Consider the following 24,883-nt stretch of genomic DNA (forward strand, 5'->3'; position numbering starts at 1 on the left):
GACATAACATTTAGTGACACTAAATCTATAACACATTCCTTCTATGTTCTCAGGAAAAGGACAAAGCTGTGACTGAGCATAGGCCGACCACATCTTAAGTCACTAGAATTTGAAGAAACCACAACATCCCAACATCTTTAGTGTCTCAGAAGGGGGTGGGGCATTGACCTTTGACCTCATGCAGTGCCGATCTGGGATTTCCAAGAATGGCAGGCTCATGTTAGGATTCACTAATGTTAACTTTTATCCAGTGTTAATAGTTTTCAAGGGCATTTTCTCCTTCCATGCAGATTGTCTGTCACATTCCCACATAATGCTGACCCATAGCTCTTCGTTCCTCATGGAGAACTTTGGTAGTGAAACGATGAATGATGCTATCACTGACTTTTAGAGATCTGTCAGTCAGTAATTTGTGCAATATCTCGTCTAAAGATGGGACAGATCATTGGCTTTGTGAGCAGCCTGCTCAAATCTTCATGTCTGTTTTTGTTCTGCAAAAATTGGTTTGGATTCCCTGTTAGCCACCAAGAAGTGTGTTGCATTTTATTTAAAAGAAAAAGAAAAAAAAAAAAAATCCAATCAGTACCGACTGCTGATCTAGGATTAGTTTTTTTATCAAGTCATGTCATTTTGTACATGTTCTTTTGTGAAAGGAATTTAGAATTTTATACTAGTAAATCAGATTATTCCAGCCATTGTTTCCTTTTTGTTATTAATTCTGTCATTGGCCTGGGTTTAAAAACAAAAACATGTTCAAACATTTAAACTGAGAATCATAATCTGTTTTCTGTAGCTAACAGGGGAGAAAGAGGATCTGAGATGCAAACACACTGTGTACACTGTAAAGCTGATAGTTGCTAGAGAAAATACTACTGTGCAGAGAGGGAGCATGCAACTCAAATGGAAAAAAACTTTGAATTCCACATTAGAGACGGCTGAGTTCATGTGCAGGGTGCTGTGTGTTTGTGTGCATGTATGTGCTTTTGTATGTATGCGTTCAAGATCAAAGGATTTGTTAATCCAGCCCTTGACAGTGATGATGGTGAACTTTTAATATCAGCCTCAATCCTAATCAGACCCCGTTTGCTCACAGCTGCTCTTTAATTTTAAGGAACTCTAAGCCCGCTGCTGATTTAGTTCCTTCTCCCTCGTAAACAAACACTCATCCGCTCACCTCACCCTTTTACATTTACAGACAGACACAGCAATATATGTGAACCTGCGATGTATTTGTCATCCCTCCCACCTGCACATGTGTTGTGTTTATACTGGCTTAGACCAGCTGGAAGTGTGTACCTGAAAGTAGGAGTGTAGCTATGATTTATTTTGTAATTATTTATCTATTTATTGGTGCTGTTTATTGGTATGTTATTATGAGAATTATGTCTATACATAAACGAGTGTGTTATAGCTGCGTGTATAACTGTCCACACTAAAATTAGCATAGCATAAAGAATTCATTTCTTGGGTTCAGTTGCTTCAGTTTTGTGCTACATTTGATATGCCAAGAAGAATAAATGGATGGTGGAGAGTCTGGCCCTTAGGCTTCTGAATCCGTCAGTGATGAGGTTACATTGATGCGATATGAAGGTCAGCCAGGGCAATAGAAACAGAACAGATTTGGGTTGTAGCCACTGAGAACAGAGCAAGTTGCACTGGAGCTTCCACAATCATCAGAATAATGGAAGTGGGTCACCATAGATTTCAGCGTCGAAAGGGAAAGAGGTTGGCGAGTACACACATTTAATACGCTCTCTTTTCTTCCTGCCTACTTCTCTCTCTGAATGAACACATGCGGGGCGGTTAATGTAGACTATTACAGTGCTCAGTTTGTGCTGCTCCCTTCTTTCCTCCCAGATAATTTCCACAGTTTCAGAGAGAGATCCCGAAAAAGTACGGGGTTGGAGGGGGAGAGTGGCTCTCTACATTCAACCACCATTTGTGCTTCCGTCCACTTTTCTCATCAGAAATTAGCCTTCACAAATTAGCTTTGTAGTGCAATTCTGACCTCAGTGACACTGCTATTAAATTCTAGTTTTGCAGAGTTTCACAAGTTGAGTGTGTATTTCTCCAGTCTTTGTACTTGCTGACACTCTATACTAAGCCTGCAATGGCTTGGCTGGAAGGAAGGGAGGAAGCCTCACAGGCCATTATCTCTTCTCGCCACTCTGCAGCTTCACACTCTTAGCTATATGATGGTGTATTTCTCTCCTCTACTTCTTACTTTTCCCATCCCACCCCTGTTAGCGATTCTCCCTCTGTCCCATCCCTCCCTGACAGTTTCTCATTTCATTCCATCTCTCACCCATTACCCCCACCCAGTCAGCTCCGCCGTCTCACTTCCCCATATGAAAGGGTATTAACGTCACAGGGAGTAAATTATATTCCATTATTTCCCTTGTAGATGAATTCTAAGCTTCTTTGAGAAGTATGTGCCGAGTTTCTGACACTATATTTGCACATTTTCTCTCCTACTATGTCATATCTGTGTAAACGTGCATGAATAATCATAAATATTGAGTAGAGTACACACATCCAAATCTTTTTATTGTTATGCTTACAATGGCAAGCGAGTAGCTTTCTCACACTTGCGCCTAAAATGCACAATGCAATTTAACTATACCATGACTCAGAAATGACCCCTTTTCCATGAAATAAAACTATAATTTTAACAGTTCTCAAAAGAACGCCCGGGGTTCAAAAATGACTGAAATCTGCCTGTAAAGTATTGCCCAGTAATCTTGTCTAAGCAGCCAAAGAGCATCACAGACCTACAACGAGGCCTGCATTTAAATAGTTCACCTCACTGGACCCTGCACACTTAAACACTTAGAGGCACTTTGCTGCCTGATGTAGGTTGCTCGCATAGCTGAGACCATCACAGCTTATTTCCCCGAGGGGAAAACACAGACATAGCTTTGCACTGTGGCTTTTTCTTACTTTCCCTTTCATATGTACATAGACTCAAGCACTCAGACATGCACATACCGTCATAGCATTTGTCAACAGAATCACTTATATGTTAATGTATGTATGAAAAACGTGTTTTATACATTTGGTGCACACTAGTATGAGATTTATGAACAGAAGAATGAAAGAATGGCCTATATCCATGAAATCAGGCATCCCCCTCTTCTCCTTTGCACTTCTAAATAGTCCTTTCAGGGCCACTAAGAGCAGCCTAGCTATCCATACTTATATTGCTTTAATATTTTATTTGAAACCTCACACAGCCTACGTTTGTTTTCTGTCAATATCCACTCTAAAGCACATACAATTGAATTTTTTGAACTGGCGAGGTCACATCTCCTCACTGTCTGTTTGCTCCATTAGATGTGAAAAACACAGGGGACGGGGAAATAAATCATATTTAAAAAAACAAACAAAACAAACAATACGCAGTAGTGGTGACCTACAGATTGAAGGCAGTGATGCCAATCCAACAGCTGTGAGACAGTCAGGTAGCTGTTTGTGAGTGTGTGAGAGAAAGAAAGCACTAATCATCAGCCATAACATGTCACATGTACATCCTCCTCTCACCACCACTGAGTCATTCGTGTCCATAATCCATTGAATTGCATGCTCCATCTCTCTATCCTCTCGGTCCATATTTTGTGTTGGGTGATTCATAATTAGAGATAGAGAGAGAGAAGACTGAAGGAGAACTTGAATGTCCTAATTATTGTCTCATCTCATTCACGTGAGTGTCGCTATTAAAGATTGTATTTGTTATGTGGCTGTATTACATTTCTAATTTTACGTTGTGTCGGTGTCATTAGATGGCTTGTCCAGTTTTGTTCCTGTACCTGCCAAAAAGACTGGGCTGCAGCACATGAGGAAACTGTGGAAGATGCAATTTTGAAGCGTAAACATTGTTTCTTGAACATTTTAGTCCTTCAAATGATTCCAATCCGGCTCATATTTACATATCTAAATCTCTATCTAATGCATCTAAAAATTGGTAACATTACATTTTTAGAGGGATTCAGTGTTGTTGTTGTTTTTTTTTGACATAATTTACACACATGGAAGATCTGCTAATGTGAAAAATTGCACGTGTGATCTACTCACAGGCAAATAACCATCATCTACATATTGTGATTTTTGTCATGTAAGGCTGCCAGCTCTTCTTGGCTCATTTGTTTCTGTTTGTATTTTCTTTGCTTAATGTATTAAATTTCCATTTGTTGATGTCATCATTAAACTCATTGTCATTTCATTTTCATTTTGTGTTTTCTTTTTTCTTGTCATGCTCCTGATTTGTGTTAATTTAACATGTTCATCACATACAATAACAAATATAGAGATCAGTTCCAGTAGATGGAGGGTGATCATGATGATGGTGATTGTCTTCATATACTTGTTTGTCAGCCGTTCTCCTTTGTTAAACTCTCTGTATTCAGCAGAGAAAAGATTACAGCACAAATGCAGTCCCAGAGGAGCGTTCATGTCCCCTGTCCCACTGCTTCTGTTCTGGGTGTTCTTTTTTCTTTTGGGTGAGGCAGCCTAAGTCTCCCTCCCATTTAAAACTTGTTTCCTGAAGCATTTAATCACATTTCTGTGATTCCCTTGGGATGGCAACCCTTAAGGATCTTGATTAGAAACCTTCCCTGTGTCCAACTGGCAGACCAGAGAGACAGAAACCCCAAACAGTGTTGATCTCATCAGATGAGAGTCAAATAGATTATTTTTCCTTTCTGTCTAGACACCAAAATAAGAGCGAAGAAATATTATCTCCTGTAACATGTGTCCTTAGGAGAGGCAGAGTTGGAACTTGGGACAAAACAAAGTAGCCTGTTTCTATCAAATCTTATTAGATTTTTCCACAAAAAGCAAACACCAATAAATCCTTCTTTTGCTGGATATTGCATGACAGTGAAAGTGACAAGAAATGCTTTTGGAAAAGAGGTTTGGCTCTCTCAGCCTGAGGGACAGAGAGAGAGAGAGAGAGAGAGAGAGAGAAGGCTTTAAGATGTGCGTTGTAATCAGATTCAAACAGTTGCATTGAGGACAAGGCTAGCATTAGGCTTAAGTTGTTTTTTTTTTTTTTAATGTGTGGAGCATTTTTAGTGCTGAATTCTACAGCTGACAGACTTCCTTTTAAACCACAGAATAAATCTTTATTTCCACTGCTACATATGCTTCTGAATTGATGATCCACGTTTGAGGTCAATCATGGCCAACCTGTTTAATTCATATTTATGCACTGATCAGTATTCAGTCACTGAGTGTTGGCCTTGCGGGTTTGAAGAGCGGTGGCTGCAGCCATGATGTAAAAGGTTTGTCAGTATGTTCTTTAGCAGGGTGAGTCATAGCCAGAGCAAAAGTGTAGAGATGTAGAGCTAGGAATAGTGTATGTCATATTGTGCAACAGGGCGAAAGCTGGATGGTCTAACAATAACAAGACAGTTCCTGCCAAATCTAATGACCAATATCAACCCGACCAGTCTCCATACATCTTTCTTCCTGTCTCTTTGTTTGCCTTTTTCTCTCTCTCTGTCTCTCTGTCTTTCTCGCTCTGTCTGTCACTCCATCTGTCTCGTAGTTTTTCACACAGGAAAGAGAGACACAATGTTCATAGAAGGTTGAACCGCACCTCCCGGCCCGCAGACAGGAAATGGCCATATATAGGCTCCTGTCTCCACACTGGAAGTCTCATAAGCTGCCTCTCTCCTCTCTGTGAGCAGTTTCCATAGCAACAACATTTTGTTTCCCTTGCCGGCAAGAAGGAAGAGATAGGGTGCAAAATGAGAAAGCGAGTAGAGGACAGGGCTGGATGTGAGATAAGGGCACAGGAGAGGTAAACACATGAGTCGGGATGAGAAAATAAAAGAGCGGAAGAGGGATGTTTTGTAGATACAGAACAGGAGGGTCATCTGCTTTATGGGCATTAAGTGGGTTTTCTTGTACGGGACGAGTGACCGACCAAAAACAACATTACATAAACCAAATTCAGCCTGACTCATTGCTACATTCACCTGGGTGGCTTTCAGGTCACAGCAGTGAAGATGAGTAAAAGAGCTGACAGCTACTTGGGCAGAGAGATATAGGGCAGCTCAGCTCTGTAAATAGTTTTCAAATCTAAGTCAGTATGATGGGTTGCCTTTTTCACCCCTCTGCCAGGACAGCAAGCTCTCCAGGCTGTATCACAGGCCGACTGGACACCATAGAAATGAAAGTTTCACATTAGGGCTGATTAGAAAGAATTGAAAGCGGATGAAAAATACTTTTATTTTGTGGAATATGGTCTGCACCCCTTTCTGTACAAGCTGAATTATTGCTCGCACGTTTTCCTTCAAATGGCCAAGATCAGTTCCCAGCAAACGTTTTATAGATTGAAAACCCACTTTGTAAAATCAGAAGTATGATATCAGATTTAATTTGACCCACATTTTGTTTTGTGATCTTTTACCATGCCATAATAACATATTGTTCAAATTTTTTGTGCCAAATTTGGCCTCCTTTTATTCGTGGCCCTGTTACAAATGCTTGCTGTTGTTGGCTTCAAATTCCACAAAGTAGCAACAGCCAGAATCCGTTAATTCAGCAACACTTTTTAGATCTCATCTCCTTTAATGATTCAGGACCGATCGATGTGTGAATTACACTATGTGATATGAATTCATCACAGGAGAGCATCAAAAAATACTACACGTGCAGTGAAATGAGAGATGACAGGAAAATGTATCAACCGCCAGACAACATTAGTGAGAGGTGGTCAGCAACAAACTGCTGATGTACCGCACTCTATGGGTTCAATATTTCACATGAAGATTGGCTCATGCATCACACACACAGGACGGACTGCACTTGTTAATAATTCACATCGGCCATGGGGCTCCGCTTATATATTAGAGAAATAGTGATGGCTTCCACTTCCATCACTGGTCGGGCTTCACGCAGCAGCTGCACCTGTGGGATTGATTCAAGCACTGGAAACCCACAAAGATTTTTCACAGCTATGTCTCTGGACTCACTGCGAGGCAGGAGAGAGGATTTGGGAAGAGGGGGAGGGGAGAGGAGAGGAGGAAGGGTAGGAATGTGAGAAAAGATAGACATTGATAAAACACTTGATAAAATTTTCATCTTACAAATGAAGAGACTAAGAAGAGAAGAGGCCGTCCTGACAAGTGCCTGCTTGGACAAATAAAGCATAATCAAATTGTCCAAATGTAGGAAAATAATTTAAAGCCTACAACAGGTTGTGGAGGAGAACAGAAAGATGGACAGGAGTGGAAAAAAGACCAGAAATACCAGAGGGGTAGATTCTCATTTACAGTCCCGACTAGATCCTCGCTCCCAACCCTCGTTGCTCCCATGACAACCAGACAGAAGGTTAGGAGGTGGAGGGCGTAATGAGTTTTTGTCTTTCGATAGATGCTGATTCTCTTTCCCCTTAATGACCTCCTACTTACCAACCAGATGAAAGGCAGTATTCATCCGCCTTTATTAGTGTCACCAAAACCTGTGTTTTTATGTTTTATTAAGGGTGGTAGTTAGTAGTAAAAGGAAGGCACAGTTAGATAGGAATTACTTAAAGTTCTGTGAATGGAGAGGAGCTCATTGGGATGCAGTCCTCTGTCCAACGTGGACACACACAGGTGCTTTGCTGAATAAGTAACCGGTTTATATTCAGCTCAGTAGCTTAAGTAAATCTGTTCTGGCTCTTTTTGTGAGCACAGTATACACATAACACAGGCAGGCACATTACAACAGACAGACATTCAAACACAAAGACAGACTTAAGGATGTTCTGAGGATGAGATGAGTTGCAAAATGTCCTTTTTTGTCTATTTTTGGACTTACGCATTTGTGTCGGCTGAGATTGCAGGAGAAGGGACACTTAACATGTTTTGTTGAGTGTGGAGTGGATTACAAACATTTTTTGGTAATAATAAAGGTTTAAATAATTGTCTCCCCCCCTTTTTCTCTTGCCACCCTGCTCTCTGTGTACCCCCTCCCTCTCTGCAGGGGTCCCAGGGTTCTTCCACCTCTTTGTCTTCCACTAAAGTTTCCAGCTCGGTGGAAGATGGGGATGGACTTGTTACTGAAGGTGAGGAAACTTATTGTTACAAGTACGTGCCATCTGTCCAGTGGGCAAAGGCGATGTACTCGCAAATATCATGCATGTCTGAATCATGTTCATGACCTTTGATGCATCTTTCTCTCTCTTTCCCATTTCTCCTGTCTCTGCTCTCGCTTCTGATTTGTACATCCTGTTCTTTCTCAAACTCTCGGCCTACATAAAACTCTGTAACACTACAAACAATGATGTGCTGGTAAATTTTGTAAAGGTTGGCAAACAATGATTTGGTGACTTCATGAAGGAAAACGGCCACTCATTATTCATTTATTTTATTAATCAACTTAAGTTAAAGAACCATTTGTTTACTCAAAGAGGACACAGAACTGTCTCAAATTTTACATAAACCTCACCTGCTCTAAACCTCGTGCTTCCTCCCTGCAGCTGAGGTTCTAGTCGATGAGGTTCCAGCTGTGCCGTCCTACATATCAGACCGCTACAAGGTGGGACGCATGTTAGGCGATGGGAACTTTGCAGTGGTCCGGGAATGTGTGGAGCACTCCACAGGACGGGAGTACGCTCTGAAGATCATCAACAAGGGCAAATGCAGAGGCAAGGTAAGCAACAAACTGTGACCTTAAAGGCAAGAGAGCACTGTAGAAGGCTAACCCACTCAAGTAGAAATGTTGTTGCTTGGCTTAAATGTTATTCATGTAGAAAAAAAGATTACTTATTATATGTATGTATATATATATATGTATTGAAAACTGCTCAAATATGTACAAAAAAATCTGTTTCATTAGCCTAATTCATAAGAGAATGCCATCCACATATAAAAAAAAGCATTTAGTCCTTCATTAAATCTGAAAATCTAAAAATTGCTAAATTTGGATGTATGTAAATTTCCCTGTACTCAAAAAACCTCCAAGACAAATCTACATGAGTTATGAATTATATCCACCTCTATCTAAAAGTACCCTGTACCACTGGCACTCATCTGCTACTACTGTCTTGATTGCAGATGGAAACATGTACAGTTTGCAGTTAATCAGTACAGTATAATAGGAGATACAGTAAAACAACCCTTCAGCTATATTTTTAGGCTGACGTATTTCTTAGTCTGGAGTCACGTAAAGAGCAATGTAACATCTTCTAGAAATCTTGTTTTTGCTGACCTCCAGTGGTTTATCTTCTGACTTTGCTGCAGTGATGTAGAAATGTACTTCAAGGTGTGTCAATACACCGTGACATCACTGTTGGGTGTGTGTGCAACAGGGCACACTTCTGACCATACCAGACATGTGTATACTTTGTTCAATGCTCTTTATTCCTTTAAGAAATTTGTTTCACTTGACCATAAATCCATTTTAATTCTTATTCCAGGAGCACATGATCCAGAACGAGGTGTCCATCCTCCGCAGGGTCAAACATCCAAATATTGTCCTGCTCATAGAGGAGGTGGACACTTACAACGAACTCTATCTGGTGATGGAGCTGGTCAAGGTGTGTAGCCATGTTTGTATTCTGCAATTATGTGTTGTTATGTGGACTGAGTGCGTCATCTGCTCTCATTATGGCAGGCTCGGACATTTGGCCAAACTAAGATAATGGATGGATGTGTTCCCTATATATATTTTGGTGATCATTATCTCCAAATTGAGAGCGACAGAGAGGAGCAAGGAGGCAGCAACAGAGCAGCAACATTCAGCCGGCGAAGCTAATGATGAATTCCAACCAGTCACACAGTGTGGGATTGAGAGAATCGGTCTGTGGCCTCGAGCGCTCGTGTGTTCACATTCTTTATTCTCTCTAGCTCTCTGAGTCAAGAAATGTTTGTGCATAATTCAGGAGCCAGGAATGTGATCCATCTGTTCATGTTGTGGTGTAGAGTACTACAGAATATAGATGAGAGGCAATCTGGGGAAGGAATGTGTGTACGTGCGAGCGTGTCCAAAGTAGGAGGATCGAGAGGAGGCTGTGGATGAATGAGGTGGAAAGAGTCACTTCGAGAATGACTGGGAGTGGGAGAGTGACAGATGGATGCATTGAAAGGGGAGGCAATGGGTGAGAGCAGAAAGAGATCGAGAGAGACAGTACAAAATATAGGCAAAAAAATGATATACACATTTTTTATCCTTTTGCCTGGTGCTGTTTTGGGCTAAGTCCCTTAGTTTCAAATAAGGGAAAACTGGCAATAGTTTTGGGAAGACCTTTCCTATTTCAATGTGACGAACACCCATAAAGAAATTGTTTTTTGAAGATGGTGTGGAAAAATTTAATTGGCTTGTACAGAGGTCTCAACCCCATCCCACTCCTTAGGGATGCCAACCCGGGCTTTACCACCCAACATCAGTGGTGAACCTCACTGACTGGGAGAAAACTCCCTGCAGCCAGGTTCCAACATCCGGGATGTTGTAGCAGCATAATTAACGTCCACGCTTTTGGAATGCGATGTTCAACAATCGCATATAAATGTAATGTCTAGGTGTCCACATACTATTGGCCACATTGTGGAGGCAAAGAGGTGCAAATACATTGGTTTAGAGGCTGAGCAGTGGCATTCGGCAGCCCTCATGTTTAAATAACTGTCGCTGTGCAGGTCGGACACTGACAGTGTATCTGAGTCTGTGCAGAGAGAGAGGGCAAGAGAAAGAGAGAGAGAGAGAGGGATTTAGCCCTATTTTAAGCCTCTGTTCTACTTAGTCCACTCAGGGAGAGAGGGAAATAAATAAAGGTTTATATATTCATACAGACTGAAAAATGTGAGAAACTGAGACAAACAGATAAAAGGCCTGAGAGAAGAGAGGAGAAAGTGAATTAAAGGAAAAATTACAATTAAAGGGAAATATTAAAGACAGGGGGAGGAAGGTGAGGAATGAGGACACAGTTTGTGGTGCAAACAAGAACCCTCACTACCAAATAAGCTTTCTAGCAGAAAAAGCTTCTCAGCAGAAAATATGAGCAACTGTGCAATCTGTCTGTTTCTGTTTGTGAAAACGCTAAACAAACTCCAGTGACATTGTTTCTAATACTGACAACCCGCCCGTCCATCATGATGTGTCCACAGGGGGGAGATCTGTTCGATGCCATCACCTCTGCCAACAGATACACAGAGAGAGACGCCAGTGGCATGCTCTACAATCTGGCCAACGCCATCAAATACCTCCACAGCCTCAACATTGTGCACAGAGACATCAAACCAGAGAACCTGCTGGTGAGTTCACACAGAGTTGGTCTCCATGTGTCAGTACTGTATTCATTGTCATATAACTTGCCGCAGTGTTGTCTCCCTCTGTCTCTCCCTCGTCCTCCCTCCTTTCTGAATGAACAGTGAAGTAATATCACTCACTCTGGACTCTCACAGAGGAGCGAGATGACTCATCTCTGCTGCCCTCACACCTCCCGCACACTCCTTCTCCAGCCTCCCTCGTTTCTGCCTTCTCTCCTTCCTCCTCTCTTCTGTCGGCCTCCTCGTTGTTGTCTCCTCCTCCTCTAAGCTCAACTGTTCTTCGTTCCCTCCTTTACCTCTTTCTACCATCTCGAGTTCCCATTGTCAAGTGATGGTCAGGCCAGACTCAGACTTTAGAAATGCTCCACTCTAAGATAGGGTCATAGCTTTCTCTCCTGTGTTTCTTCTGCTCTGTCTGCCCTTCTTTGCTCTCCAACTGTTGCAGTTAAATAAGAAGTGCTGCGGTTGAGTGGGCTGCCAAAAGAGAAATTCTACCCTTCTGGTTACTGGCTCTTTGTCAATTAGCTGCACAAAGGTGTCCAATGTTCACTCTTTTTTTAGCTGTGTTTTTGGTCTTTACCAATCCCTGAGGGAAATATCTGGCCCTTTAGATTCTAAATGATCCCTCCTGTTCACCAGGTAGTTGCTAACTTTTTCTGTTGTTTGGTGTTTGCAAATCACTGGAAATGTGTACTTGATTAAAGCCGCTTTGCGTGGGATTTGAAAATTTTCAGACTTTGACGCCCCCAGTGGTTCTACCAAATTAGACACTTTAGCCCTCCCCTCTGTCATCCCCAGGATTGTTACATGTTTTATTTGTAACAAAAGTGAAAGATGCTACAATCATAAAAAAACATCAACACATAGAAGCTTTAGATGAATTCAACACTCACATACGCCAGCAAGATGCGCAAGTCCTGTTCATGCAGCTGCACACACAGGAGTTGTTATGCCTCACAGTCCAGATCATACTCATCTCCTTGAAGCCATTTCAGATTCTGCTTTTAACAGCATTGCATGTGCATTGTCTGTGTGCTTAGGTATATGAGCATGCAGATGGCAGCAAAAGCCTGAAACTGGGAGACTTTGGTTTGGCGACTGTGGTGGACGGACCCCTCTACACTGTCTGCGGGACCCCGACATATGTAGCACCTGAAATCATTGCAGAAACAGGGTAAGGGCTACAGTACCATAGTGGATTGTATGAGTCATGTCCTAATGCAGTTAGGCTGAGAAAAATATTCTTCTAGTCTTAGAAGGAACAATTCGGCCCTGCATGGTTATGGTAACTTTTCTTTTTCTTTATGTGCCTTAGTCATAACATGTCTTTGTCTTTGTGCAGGTATGGCCTTAAGGTGGACATCTGGGCAGCTGGAGTCATCACCTACATCCTGCTGTGTGGTTTCCCACCCTTCCGAGGGTAAGCTAAGAGCTAGAGCTACGCCACCAAGTGAAATTCCACTTCTATATCTTTACTCCTGTGAACAATGTTGATCAAAGAGGTATTTTATTATTTATATAGACACATTCATGTGCAACTGTTTTGTTCGCAGGAGCAGTGAGGATCAGGAAGTGCTTTTTGATCAGATACTAATGGGACAGCTAGAATTTCCTCTACCGTACTGGGATAACGTGTCAGAGACAGCCAAGGTGAATATCTGTGTGTGTATAGACATCGTCTCTTTGTGTGTATTGTTAACCGATCCACGTGTTGGAGGAAAGTCACTTTATCTAGAATGAGTAAAAATTCACCAGGGTTTTTTTTGCTGCTGAAGGAGCTGATTCGATCCATGCTGGAGGTGGAGGTGGATCAGAGATACACTGCTCTCCAGGTGCTAGAGCACCCGTGGGTCACTGTAAGTTCAGTGTTAATTGAGCTCATTGGGCCCCTCACATCTGTTCAGTTGCAATATTTTCACATAAACATGAACTTTATTCCCTCTCCTCTCTTGCACGATACAGGATGAGGGTCTATGTGAGAATGATCATCAGTTGTCAGTAGCAGGGAAGATAAAGAAGCACTTCAACACCAGTCCGAAGGTCAACGACACCACTGCAGGAGTTTCAGTCATTTCTGTAAGTCACCGCCACTAGAAACTGCAGTACCCATAAACCAACTGGTCTGACGGCTGTTTTAAAGTTGTAGCTATCACACTAAATTGCATTGGTTTATGCAGAGGTCCAACGTTTTCTGCAACTTTCAGACCACTACGACTTTCTGAGTGAAGTTTGTGTCTTGTACTATTTCTGCTTTCAAATGAACTGGTATTTAGATTGATTGTGCTGGTTTCTCTTTGTGTTCAGCTGGATGACAGCTTTTCTATGCAGAGATCTGGGTCGTTGGATTTCTACCAGCACCCGGCCATGTACTGGATAAGGTACGCCAGGTTTCCATAGAGACACAACTGGGTAGATGGTCACAAATGAGCAAGAAATCAAAACAAACCAAAATAGTGTCTCTAGAATTGATGTCTCCCTCCTCCCTGCGTGCTGCCCCGCTGACTGGCTGCTGCTGTGCCGCTTTGACAGCTCCACCTTGTCCCTGCTCTTTTGGTCTTTGTGGTTGGCGTTTTGCTTCTTTCCTTTAATCACTCGCTCGCTATAATCACATATTTTATACCGTACATGCATCAGTATCATCTGTCTCTTGCTAAAGCCTTGTTGTCTGTGTTGTGCTGCTGATTGCTGATTGTGTGAATAAGGAAGCACAAGTTACCCTTAAAATGACCCTTGTGAATGTTTCTTTCCTAAATGCCCCTGATGAACATTTACTAGAAAACCAAGTAAACAAGCTGCTGTGTTGCTGATGTTTTCACTGAGTAACACTTTTTTACTCAGTTTCTTTGTGAATGCTGCCTTCCAAAGAAATAGTCCTGTCTCCCTGCTTGTCATATTCAATTTCAGTGATTGTTTATTTTATGTTATTGGTATCATGCTCCCTACCTGGCTGCCTCCTACTAACACAAGGACTTGCTATTCAACTCCCATTGCCCAACTCCTGCTGTGTCACATTATCCACCATTGATTTATGGAGGACCTAGAGGTTCATGGTTTTAAAGGTTTATAGTTATAAATTCACTGGTTGGTATTTACAATAATTGGACACTGGCAAGAGGAATTAATAACCGACTTGAATGAATTCATTACAAATGGATGCTTCAATAGACTCAGCCATTCAAAGCATTAATCTAGCATTAAAAAGAGATAATAAACATCAAAATGAAGTATTTCATATAATTAAAGATGGATGTAATGGATCATGAGCCACCCCTAATATGTAAAAAGCTGTGAGAACCCAAATCTTGAGGTAAAGTGAGACTACAGCTGCCACTGTATCACATAGTGGCAAATAAAACAAAGAAAAGGGATCTACCTTAATTTTCAAGACTGTCTTGATTTACGCTCCAAGTAGAGTTGGGGAGGAAGCAGGAAATAAATCAAGTGAACTGAATTTTAGTAATCTCAGGTACACAGCAATATCTACCTTAAGTTTGCTAATATTAGCCACTATAAGGTAATGGTCATACCAGACCAAGACATGCTGTTGGAGCAAAATACCTGAGTGTGTTCTCAGCAAGGGTGTGTTTAATTTCTCATGGATTTAACTTTTTTAATGTGATTTCCTCTTCTTAAAAGGTACATAGTCTTTTTAAAACAAACAACAAACAAACAAAAAACACCACAAAGGTGAAATAAAATGACAGCAAAGAAAGGAAATAGAAAAGTTAATGAAAAAAAAACAAAAAGAAGAGAATTAGAAAAAACTAATTAAATTAAGAAAATAATTTAAGAACTGTGATGTAGAATTGATTCCACTTCCTTTAGATGTTGCTAAATATATTTTATTAATCTTTTCATTGATAGTTTATTTAATAGTTGATAAATCCCTTCATTCATTTATTATTTGCTTTTGTTAATCCCTCTTCTGACTGTCCAAATTAAATCAATTAATTAATAACTTGCTAAATGTGTATGGCTCACCTGGTCCTCCATACTGGATTATCCACTGAGACTATTTTATCATTATGTTCTCCTGTTCCTCTTTCTTTCAGGCCACCGCTCTTGATAAGGAGGGGAAGGTTCTCAGACGAGGACGCCACCCGGATGTGAAGCCACTGCCTTTGCAGATGATGCCGATAGTGACAACAATTACAACATCAAAAACAAAAACTCTATGGACGGAGCCTCCCAGTTGCCTCCCTGGCCTGCCCGTGGTCCCTTCCTCTCTGACCCTTGACATTTGCTCTGACCCTTCCCCGAACCCCAGCCTCCCATCTGACTCTGATGACATCTCCATCAGCTCAGCGAGTACCGCCTGCTCCCCCAACTCGCCCTTCTAGAGAGGAGGCGGAGGGGAGGAGGAGGAGGGAAAATCCTCATCCAGCTCCTCCCTCTACGTATATGGAGGAGGAGGAGGAGGAGGAGGAGGAGGAGACGTCAGCTTCCCCACAGCCTCTCATCTAAGGCTGGGGGTGAAGAGGGGGGGAAATTGTGGAGGGGAAAACAAAAAATGAGAGAGAACTTTTAGCTTTCCTGAATCTATCTTTCCAAACCCGGAGGAGAGATCGATCATAGGGTGTGCGAGCGGAAACAAAGAGGGTAGAGAGGTTGGGAGAAAGACTAAAGAGGCAACAGGAACCAGAGATCAGGAGAAAGAGGGAAAAGGCATAATGAGGGGAAAAACTTTACATTTATTTCTTTTTAATGTTCTCTCATCTGAGCACATGTTGCAGAGCTCAAGGAGCGAGAAAGGGTGACAGTATTGTTTACCCTTCAGTGATGATCCGGGCTCAACATGGAAACTTCCTTATGGTGGAGCAGCTCTACAGGGCAATATGAGAATATGGACCAATGTTCATGTTTTATTGAACCTTATTAATTCATTCTTGATTCACTGCATTTTTTTTTATATGTATTTCCCCTTTTCATGAAGGGTATCCTTTTGTTGATTTGTCCTCAGAGCTTGACAGACGAAAAGAATGGAAAGAGTTTGTAGAGGCAGAGCTCAAAAATTTTGAAGTAGGCTACCATAGACTTGATAAACAGTGTAACGCTAATGCTACAGTATGTAGATAAAGGTGTTTTTCTTACAAATGGATTAAAAACAGGGTGCACTGAAAAAGATAAATGACAGCACTTGTGCTATAATGCTGTGCTCCACACAGTACTGGCGTTGCCTTCCTGTAATGTTGGATTGCAGTATTACAGTTTACATTTTACATTAAGACAATAACGGTGCATTTGATTCCTCCTTGTCATTTTGTTAAGTGCTTCATTAATGGCATCTTGATACACAAAATTCAGCAGCATTCAGGTGCTTGTGTAGCAAACTCAGCATCACATGTGTTCCTCAATTCCGCAGTCATTCTGTATTGATTTCATGTTAATCATGTTATGTTGTGTTGATGCTCATTAACATAGAAAGCCTTGTTTACAATTTTCTTTCCAACACTAAAGACATATTTTATCCACATATTCCAGCAGTAAAGAAAGGTAGGATTGTGGCAGCCCAGGTGTACCACTGTGTACCACTATGGGTTTGGAGAAAGGTTTAATGTATACAATTAACAGTTTATGAGAGATGCCTATTTGCACAAAGTACTGCAGTCTACGTGCAGTCAAACAGGTCTGAGAGAACGACAGTGTGGATGCCGGAGAACCAGCAGCACTCTTGGAAAGCAGTACAGGTAAAAAGATATAAGAGGATTTATTTCAGCTCTGTACAACCTCATTCATGGCTTCATTTATTCAGATGAAAGCATGACAGACATACAGTAGCCTATTCTTATAAAAAAAACAGTTTCGTGATGAAGTATTGTTTATATGTTATGTAAATAACATAATTTCATTTATTTTGATAGTTCACAATACAGTATATTTCTTTACTAGTAGTAAGTCTATGAGGACTGTAAAAAGAAAAAAAATCAGTCATATGTGTGTATCCGTCAGTGAGTAAATAAAAAAATAATTCAGAGGAGATCATCAGGTTGATATTCAGTATACAGCTGAGTTGAAGAAGCACATTTCGACTTGTGTTGTACCAACTGGATGAAACTATTAAGACAAATCTAGAGTAGTAGAAGAAGAGATCTTTGCTTCTTGTCAGATGCTGGGAATGATGTCACTTCCTTTGCAAAAGCAACTGGTAAAGAGATTTCCAGTAACTGATGTAAGATAAATGAGAGAAGCTAGATTTCACATATTTAATTATTTTTTATTTTTTACAGATGATCTCCCTGCAGTTGTCCTACTTGTCTATAGGTTTCTGTATTTATTCTCATCACACATATACAGTAATGTGCCGCCATATTGACCAGATCAGTATGATTTTTTAGTGCTGTTGAAATCCATACTCTCCAGCACATGGGCACATGTGGTTTACCAAAGTGCTCTCACAGCTGCACCACAGTATTACAATCTGTTGCAATACAAATACCTGTACCTCCTGTTCAACAATGGTCTATCAATAATTATGGTAATAATTAAAACATGTTTCAAAAACAAATTGTTAGAGTCTTTTGTAGGGCTTTAATGTGTTTAGTTAATGTAAGATTTCAAAACATCAGTCTGTAGAGTTTAGAATCCTTGCAGTCCTTTTGCTACATGACTGGATTTGCTGGCCAGACATGCAGTACACAACTCCTGTGAGCATGGACCACCAAGGATCTCATAATGTCTGAGTTTGCTAGATACAGATTTATTTAACTGTAAATTTGTCCTATAAATAAGTCATCCCGCTAAGGTATTTTTTTTTTTTTTATAGCTTTTACAGCAGTTGTGTTCAGAGACGTGGGATTTGAAATTTTCTGTACTTGACAGGGCAGATGCTCAGTGTACACATGGTATGATGGAGTAGAGGGACCTTTTGAAGGCCCAGTTCTCCATGGAAATTTATTTTGGCTTCACCATGGTTGCAGATAATAGTATGTCCTGTATTATATATATTATATTCCCTTCCAGAGGATAGCCTGATGAATTTAATGGGGGAAAAAAAGAATACGAGGACCTCTCCACTGTGTGCTTCATAGGTTTCTGCCTGTTACAGAGCAAATAAGGATCTCAGACAGCTGTCTCTGTGCTTTGTGTATGATCTTGCCAGGCATATTCCCAGACCTTGACATTTTATTTCTATTCTTACCTGTAGCAACACTATACCAACTGGAGACATTGTAGGTCTGCCAACACTTTCAGTGACACTTAGGTAACTATAAAATATCTCTGCCCCCAGAAAAGCTGTCCACCTTTCTAAACTTTCAGCTTTCTCAAATGTTGCTCTTCTCAAATCTGTTTGAAAATGCATTCAGTCATTTTCATCCTCTTTTCAGTGGTGGCTGATGGCAGTGTGATGAGCCCATAGAACATGGTCGCCCTGTAACCACTGTCTGAATAATCAATAAACAACAGATGTGTCGCTGTTGGTTTTTGTAGTGATTATTTGGGTTATATTAGGAGTAATTCTCCTGTCAGCCTGTGAAATATTTTAGTAGGATCAAAAAGAGCCTATTGATGGGATACTTCTTTGCACAGGGGACACTTCTGCAAAAGGAAGGAGGCCTGAGGCGGGCCAGTGACAAAGTCCATGTAGGGAGGAGGTCAGGGTAGACGGATGTATGGGTCAAACACTGGAGACTGCTGTTTGTGTCCCGTGTAAAACCAAAAATCAATAGTGTCATATTATTTTAACCCAAACCATGATCTTTTCCTAAACCTAACCAAGTAGTTGTATTTCCTAAAACATTTCACAATGTTAACCATGTGTTAGAAAGGCTTTCAGGTCAGGTGTATGTGAACTTTTGCCTAAAACCAGTTTCACACATTGTTAATTATAAAAATTGTTGGCGGGCCACCCGGCACCTTATACATTACCTACAAACTAACACCATATTACAAATTAAATGTGAGCAAAACATTGACATGCAATACGTGAGTTAATCAAAAGCATTTACTTTTGTCTGTAATGTTTCTGCGTATTATGACGTCCACTTGGCAAGTCCTGTGCCAAGTGCTGTTGTTCAAACTTGAGGGGTCATTCAAGAGAATTTTCCCAGCAGCATTTTTCTGATTATTCCACCACCACATGATCTCAAGGTAAGTCATAATGGTTAAATGTTGGCATTGTGTAAAAGAGGAAGAAGTCTACATTCCGATGTAAAAATTGGAAGTTGTGGAGGTTACAAAGTTTGTCAGACATTTTGGTAAAAGGAGAACAGCAGATGAGGATCATTGGGTGCAGCAGTGCAATACACACCCATTGGACACTGATAAAAGGACTGAAAAAAGCATAAAACTCTAACTTTAACTCTCTGACATTTGGCAAAAGGCGTGGTACACCCTGGACAGGTCCCCAGTCCATCGCAGAACTTTGGTAATTCAAAAACTCTAAATGATGCAAACTGTAAAAAGCCGACTACAGGTTTAATAGTTGATAGTTTTGCTGAATTTAAAGTTTGAATAAAGCCTGTAGCTGAAAGTATGCAGTAGTAGAACTTATTACAAATGACAAATATTATCTAATTATAAAGGTAAATTACACTACAGTTGTTGGTTCACATTACAGTAATTACATACATTAGAAAAAGTAGTTTATGTTTTAAAAAAGAAATTAACGAAATTATTGAGTGTGTAAGTCAATAACATCAGTGATGTATGATGTGGATGGGTGAGCATGATGGCGTGTAATGTGCTGCTGCAAGTGGGTTTCTCTGGTACTTTCAATGAGGAAGACACAGGGTGCTTTTCATTTTGCTGACTTAGGCTTCCTCACGTCCTCTCTCCTCCCGTGACCCTGAAATCCTTCCCCGGCACCTAGAAGAGATGAGGAGCGAGAGAGGATGCTTTTGGAGGAGCGTTGAGTGATGAAACATATATGTATCCTATCCTTTTATCAAGTGGATAATAGTAGAACACAGCTACAAGGTGAGGTGCACTATGTTGCTCTGTCACATTGTGTGTGTCTAACACTTCAGAATATGTAGGTTAATTTAATTGGAGTGTTGTGTAACTTCACACAAAGCAGCCGTTTGTTTTTTGTGTTTTTTATTTTACAATACAATCAACATAGGCTTCACAATTTCAGTGTGCTGTACAAATAACAATAATGCAGTTAAAAAGCACTGATCTGTAGGCTATATTAATTGATAGATTTTAGGAGAATATTAAATGACAACAGTAATAATACTACTAATAAGCACCCACAGCAAGTCACACCACACTTACATATCAGCAGGTTATGCGTGTATGTTTTATTTTGACCACTAGGGGTCATGGTAACACATGAAACCAATGCAGCGAAGAAGAAAATCCTCGTTCTCGAAATGCAGCGAGAGCAGTGACAGACTAATCCTGTGTAAGTATCACAGTAGCCCGCTTGAAATCATTCGCTTTATTTACCAAATCATGGACCATTTATGACACACCGCCTTCATAGAGCAGAACTTAAACCCATACTAATACAGACTTGTGGATGAGCAAATGTCAACTAATAGCTGTATTAGCTAACTAAGTTAGCTAACGTGAACTGATTGGAAAGGGATGGTAGCTAGCTAGCTAGCTAGCTAACAAGTATTTGTCCACCGCAATCATGAGCGAAGATGACAATTCAGCATCAGCAAATAAGGACAAAGAGTCGACTCTCCTGCTCACTAAAGACGGACAAAGGTACTACGTGAATAAGAGCGGAGTAGTCGACAGCAGGAATGTGATAACGCCGCACGAACCAGAGAACAACGTCTCCTCCTACGACATGGATGATCCGGACGAGGAGAGCGACGTCCTGGACACTTCAGATCCCAGAGACAGCGCCGCCAGCCCGGAGGAGCTCAACGACGAGGAGACCTCAGAGGGCGACAACGCTCCCAAACAGTGCACCTACGAGGGGTGCACAGAGACCACAACGCAGGTGGCCAAGCAGAGGAAACCGTGGATGTGCAAAAAGCACCGCAACAAAATGTACAAAGACAAGTACAAGAAGAAGAAGAATGATCAGGCCATGTCCAGTGGAAAAATTGATGTAAGATTTAAGCTCCATACATACTTTTATACATCGAGGTATTCATTTCAACTCAACATGATGTGGTAGAGACATTACAAACCTTAAAGTACACTTTTATTACTACACATGTCTACACGTAGATGACTGAAGGAGAAAGGAATTTGAGGGGTGTAACCCTCAATGCAGTTGACATTACAAGGGCTGAACTTATTGGCGCATGTGGTTCCCTGGCCCAGTTTTTCCAGACTTTACTGAACCACAAAACAAACAAAACTGGCCCAGTTAATTGCTTGTTTTTGTCTTTCTTTGTGCTAATCAGGAAAACTCAGAGGAGCGGCCCGTGTCTGTGAACAAACAGCGTCTGGGTGCCATGGGGGACCGGCCAGCCAGACCCTCCTTGATAGAGCAGGTCCTCAACCAGAAAAGACTGGTAAGCTGGTCAGATGGACCGATTGTGACATGATGCAACTACAGATGGGTAACAAATTATAGGGGGGAAAACAATTTAAAGCATCTTTATAAGCCAGCCTCCAGAACTGTAAGTGTGCCCTATGATTTGCATAATTTTCATACTCACCAAACGATTTAGTGACCTCTTCCTTTGAGGGGAGAAGTGGGCCCATGCCATGACAGGAAAATGCCCCCTTCATGTGAGAATGCATCTGCATTTGTTGATTTCCCCCTTTAATGTATCGAAGGGTTTCCTTTAATATGTCATCCATCTGTTTGTAACGGTCCAGACTCTCGCTGCTGTCTTTTTCTCGAGATAAGAGAGCCTTTTAATGTTGCTCCACATTGTAGAGCATGGCTGTATTCAAATAACTTGCATGCATCTGCTATGTATCTAAGTGAACAGGTTTGACAGCCATTGTGTTTGCTCTGTTCTTCCACCCAGACTGGGAAGCATCAGATTTTGAAGGTCTTATTATGCTTTTTGGCCTTTTCCCTTTCCTTTATTGTGTTATATATCTTTTTTGTGTACATGTAATAGGTTTCAAAGTGAAAAAGTCCAAAGTCTTACCATCTCCCACAGAAAACACTGCTGCTGAACTTCCTGAAAACAGGTCGAGTGTAGTACAGTCTTTACTTCCGTAACCTATCTGCGTCTCTTTGTAACACGTCTCACACTAAGCTGCAGCACACAGTGACACAGGGTTCCCTGGCTCCTTAAAACAGTCTTAAAATCAGGGAAATGAAGGTAAATTGTCTTCAATTTTCTGTAAATTGTCTGTGGGTATTAAATTTGCTGGCGGCATGTTTATGACTGGTGGGAAAATGAACACGTAAAATGTAATGTCTAGTCCGCGTGTATTTGTTTGATTAACTTATTATTAGACAATGCGAGACCCCGCCATTAATATAAGTTTTATGGTACGTGTACTTTAGCTGCAGAGGTTGACATCTGGCTTGCGTTTCGCATTTCGTTATCATCCGTCGGGGAGATGCACGTTTAACGAAGAGAGGTTTCAGAGGTAGTTATGTTCATGTTAAGCACGATGGGGGTGAAAGCCGTTGAATACCACAAGGTTCTAAAATGCTCCAGCGGTACACAGCGGCTACTTGTTGGGCCTTGCTAATGCCTGCATTGTTAGTGTCATGGAAGTTATAGTCCTGGTGAGGGGTTGAGCAAATAATTGAGTTACAACCAACTGGTGTCTTTGAAGTATTTATTTAACAAAAGAGAATAAACAGAGAAGTATTATAACACATATACAGCTGGGTCCAGAGACCTGACGCCTAGGGCGGCTTCGGGCGGCTTGCCCCGAGCAAAGGGATACATCATCATTTACACAGTCTAGGTTTCTATGTTTTGGGGAACAGAGATCCTCTCTCGGCCTTGAATGAACATTCCAGGAGAGGAGAGGAACAACAGGAGACGAAAACACCAAAACAATCTCACAGCTCTGACCTAAACCCTAGTAAATGTGGACGGACTAACATAAGGAGTATAGGAGAGGAAAGGTTAAGGATAAAACACAATACATATATCTATAAGCCATAACGAGAATAATAATAATAATAATAATAATAATATTAAAAGATCGTACATAAAAGATTAAATGTAAGAGGACACATTTTCTGCAGTTAGCACATAGCAAACCTGTAAGTTCCGACACCCTCGCCACTTTTCAGCAGTTAGCTTTGAGCAGTTAGTGTCACTGCAAGAGACACAGTGAGTAGGCACCATTCATTTATATCAAATGATGACATAATGTGGCGTGTTTGCCACTATGTTCCCTGATTTGGGAATATGCAAAGTAATTAACCCTTTTATAGGAATTGTGTCTTTCCCAGAACCCACCCTACTCTGCTTCTGATTGGCTAGTAATCCTTATCAAGTAGAAGTGAGATGCTTCACTTGCTAGCAGTAACACACAGGGTGAAAAGAGGTGCTGCAGCAATATGCAGTATGACAAAAATATGGTGTTTTTTGAAAATGAAAAAATGTAAACCTACTCTGGTACAACTCATATATAAAATGATGAACCTGAAAATGAGCATAATATGACCTTTTATGTATAGAGGTGTTTTGGTAAAGGGCATTCTCTTCCCTACAAAGGCAGAAAAAGACAGGTACGCATTGGATCAACAGCAATATTTGTCGTATTTTGCTGTGAAATTTTAATGTGTGTGTCCCACAGTCCCTGCTCAGGAGTCCAGAGGTCATCAGCTTCCTGCAGCAGCAGCAGCAGCTCCTAGCCACACAGGGCCGCAGCCAATCACAGCAGCAGTTCCAGGGCTGCTGACACCGGCTGGTCACTGTGTTTTGGAATGAATAGAGAACAACAGTGAAGAAGAACTGGCACCTCATTGATAAATGGATTGTAACCGTACACTGTAACCATGAATTTCCCCAGCCAGACTGCCACCACACAGAAGAAACAAGAACATGGGATGTTTTAAAGGTGCGGTGAGACTGGTGGACGAAACTAGATGAACTGATCTAAATCCCTCAAAAGGCGTACATTTCTCAAGTAGCAGACAATATAATCAAACCATGCCTGGTGCTGTTGAGGAAATATAATTTCCTACATACAAGCCAACATTTCTTTTTAATTACTTTTTAGTTACTCTCCAAAATTATATTCTTTTTGTTAATTATCTTTTTCTATGTGGCACTAATAATGAAGGCATTGGATTATAGTTGTTGTTAACATTAACAACATTACAGTTTCTTTGTGTGTTTAAGTATCGCGTGTGTTACTTTTCAGGCTGTTGTCTCTTAGGAATGATTGATCTTCTGTGTTTTTAATGTTTCCTCTTCAACATGAAGTGTTGTTACATGTGACAATCAGTTGTGCAACGCATGTCTGTAGCCTTGTCTCTGTCAAGCGGGGTGTTCAAGACATGTTTTAAACAATATTTTATATCCCTGTTTATCTGAAAACGCTGCACAAATGGTGAATTCTAACTGTATAAACAGTAATTAAGTTTAGTGCGAAGAATCTTGTACATGCTAGCTCTGCTGGCTCTGTGTTGAAAAGTGGCATTAATAAGTCATGTACTGTGTGTTGTTCCTGTGTTTTTCAGTTGAAGTGTATACCCCTTACTGTGAATGAGAGTAAAATTATGACGCTAACTGTGTGTGTTTGTATTGCAGTTTGATGAACATGCGGAAATAATAGCTGTGTAAGTTCAA

General features: G+C 40.9%; 2 protein-coding genes across 6 annotated transcripts in view; both read left to right on the top strand.

Moving 5' to 3' along the window:
* LOC119895175 (serine/threonine-protein kinase DCLK1-like) overlaps positions 1–15,498 on the top strand; it is a 47,596-nt gene extending 32,098 nt beyond the window's left edge. For 3 of the 5 annotated variants that reach the window (XM_038708084.1, XM_038708083.1, XM_038708085.1), the window contains 11 exons: positions 7,972–8,053; positions 8,468–8,640; positions 9,407–9,526; positions 11,091–11,237; positions 12,293–12,426; positions 12,595–12,672; positions 12,806–12,902; positions 13,028–13,108; positions 13,215–13,328; positions 13,557–13,630; positions 15,305–15,498. In XM_038708084.1, the coding sequence (XP_038564012.1) occupies positions 7,972–8,053; positions 8,468–8,640; positions 9,407–9,526; positions 11,091–11,237; positions 12,293–12,426; positions 12,595–12,672; positions 12,806–12,902; positions 13,028–13,108; positions 13,215–13,328; positions 13,557–13,630; positions 15,305–15,362 (1,158 nt within the window). In that variant the 3' untranslated portion in view covers positions 15,363–15,498. Of the gene's footprint in view, positions 1–53; positions 4,220–7,971; positions 8,054–8,467; positions 8,641–9,406; positions 9,527–11,090; positions 11,238–12,292; positions 12,427–12,594; positions 12,673–12,805; positions 12,903–13,027; positions 13,109–13,214; positions 13,329–13,556; positions 13,631–15,304 lie in introns of those variants that run through there. The other 2 variants (XM_038708087.1, XM_038708086.1) reach the window with 2 other exon arrangements.
* Positions 15,499–20,832: 5,334 nt separating this feature from the next.
* On the top strand, positions 20,833–24,823 carry LOC119895178 (regulatory factor X-associated protein). Its single transcript, XM_038708089.1, has 3 exons — positions 20,833–21,261; positions 21,563–21,673; positions 23,886–24,823. The coding sequence occupies exons 1-3, from the start codon at positions 20,833–20,835 to the stop codon at positions 23,988–23,990; spliced, it is 645 nt and encodes a 214-aa protein (XP_038564017.1). The 3' UTR covers positions 23,991–24,823.
* The last annotated feature ends 60 nt before the right edge of the window (positions 24,824–24,883 follow it).

Source organism: Micropterus salmoides, unplaced genomic scaffold (genome assembly GCF_014851395.1).
Source record: "Micropterus salmoides isolate LMB-PRFRI ecotype aquatic unplaced genomic scaffold, ASM1485139v1 Ms_hic_scaffold_9, whole genome shotgun sequence".
In the NCBI taxonomy this organism is placed as follows: domain Eukaryota; kingdom Metazoa; phylum Chordata; class Actinopteri; order Centrarchiformes; family Centrarchidae; genus Micropterus; species Micropterus salmoides.

Excerpts from the sequence above, each read along its gene's own strand:
- LOC119895178 (XM_038708089.1), top strand. The coding sequence starts at position 20,833 with ATGAGCGAAGATGACAATTCAGCATCAGCAAATAAGGACAAAGAGTCG. Across the intron at positions 21,262-21,562 it reads TGTCCAGTGGAAAAATTGAT|GAAAACTCAGAGGAGCGGCC; the intron begins GTAAGATTTAAG and ends TGTGCTAATCAG. Across the intron at positions 21,674-23,885 it reads TCCTCAACCAGAAAAGACTG|TCCCTGCTCAGGAGTCCAGA; the intron begins GTAAGCTGGTCA and ends TGTGTCCCACAG.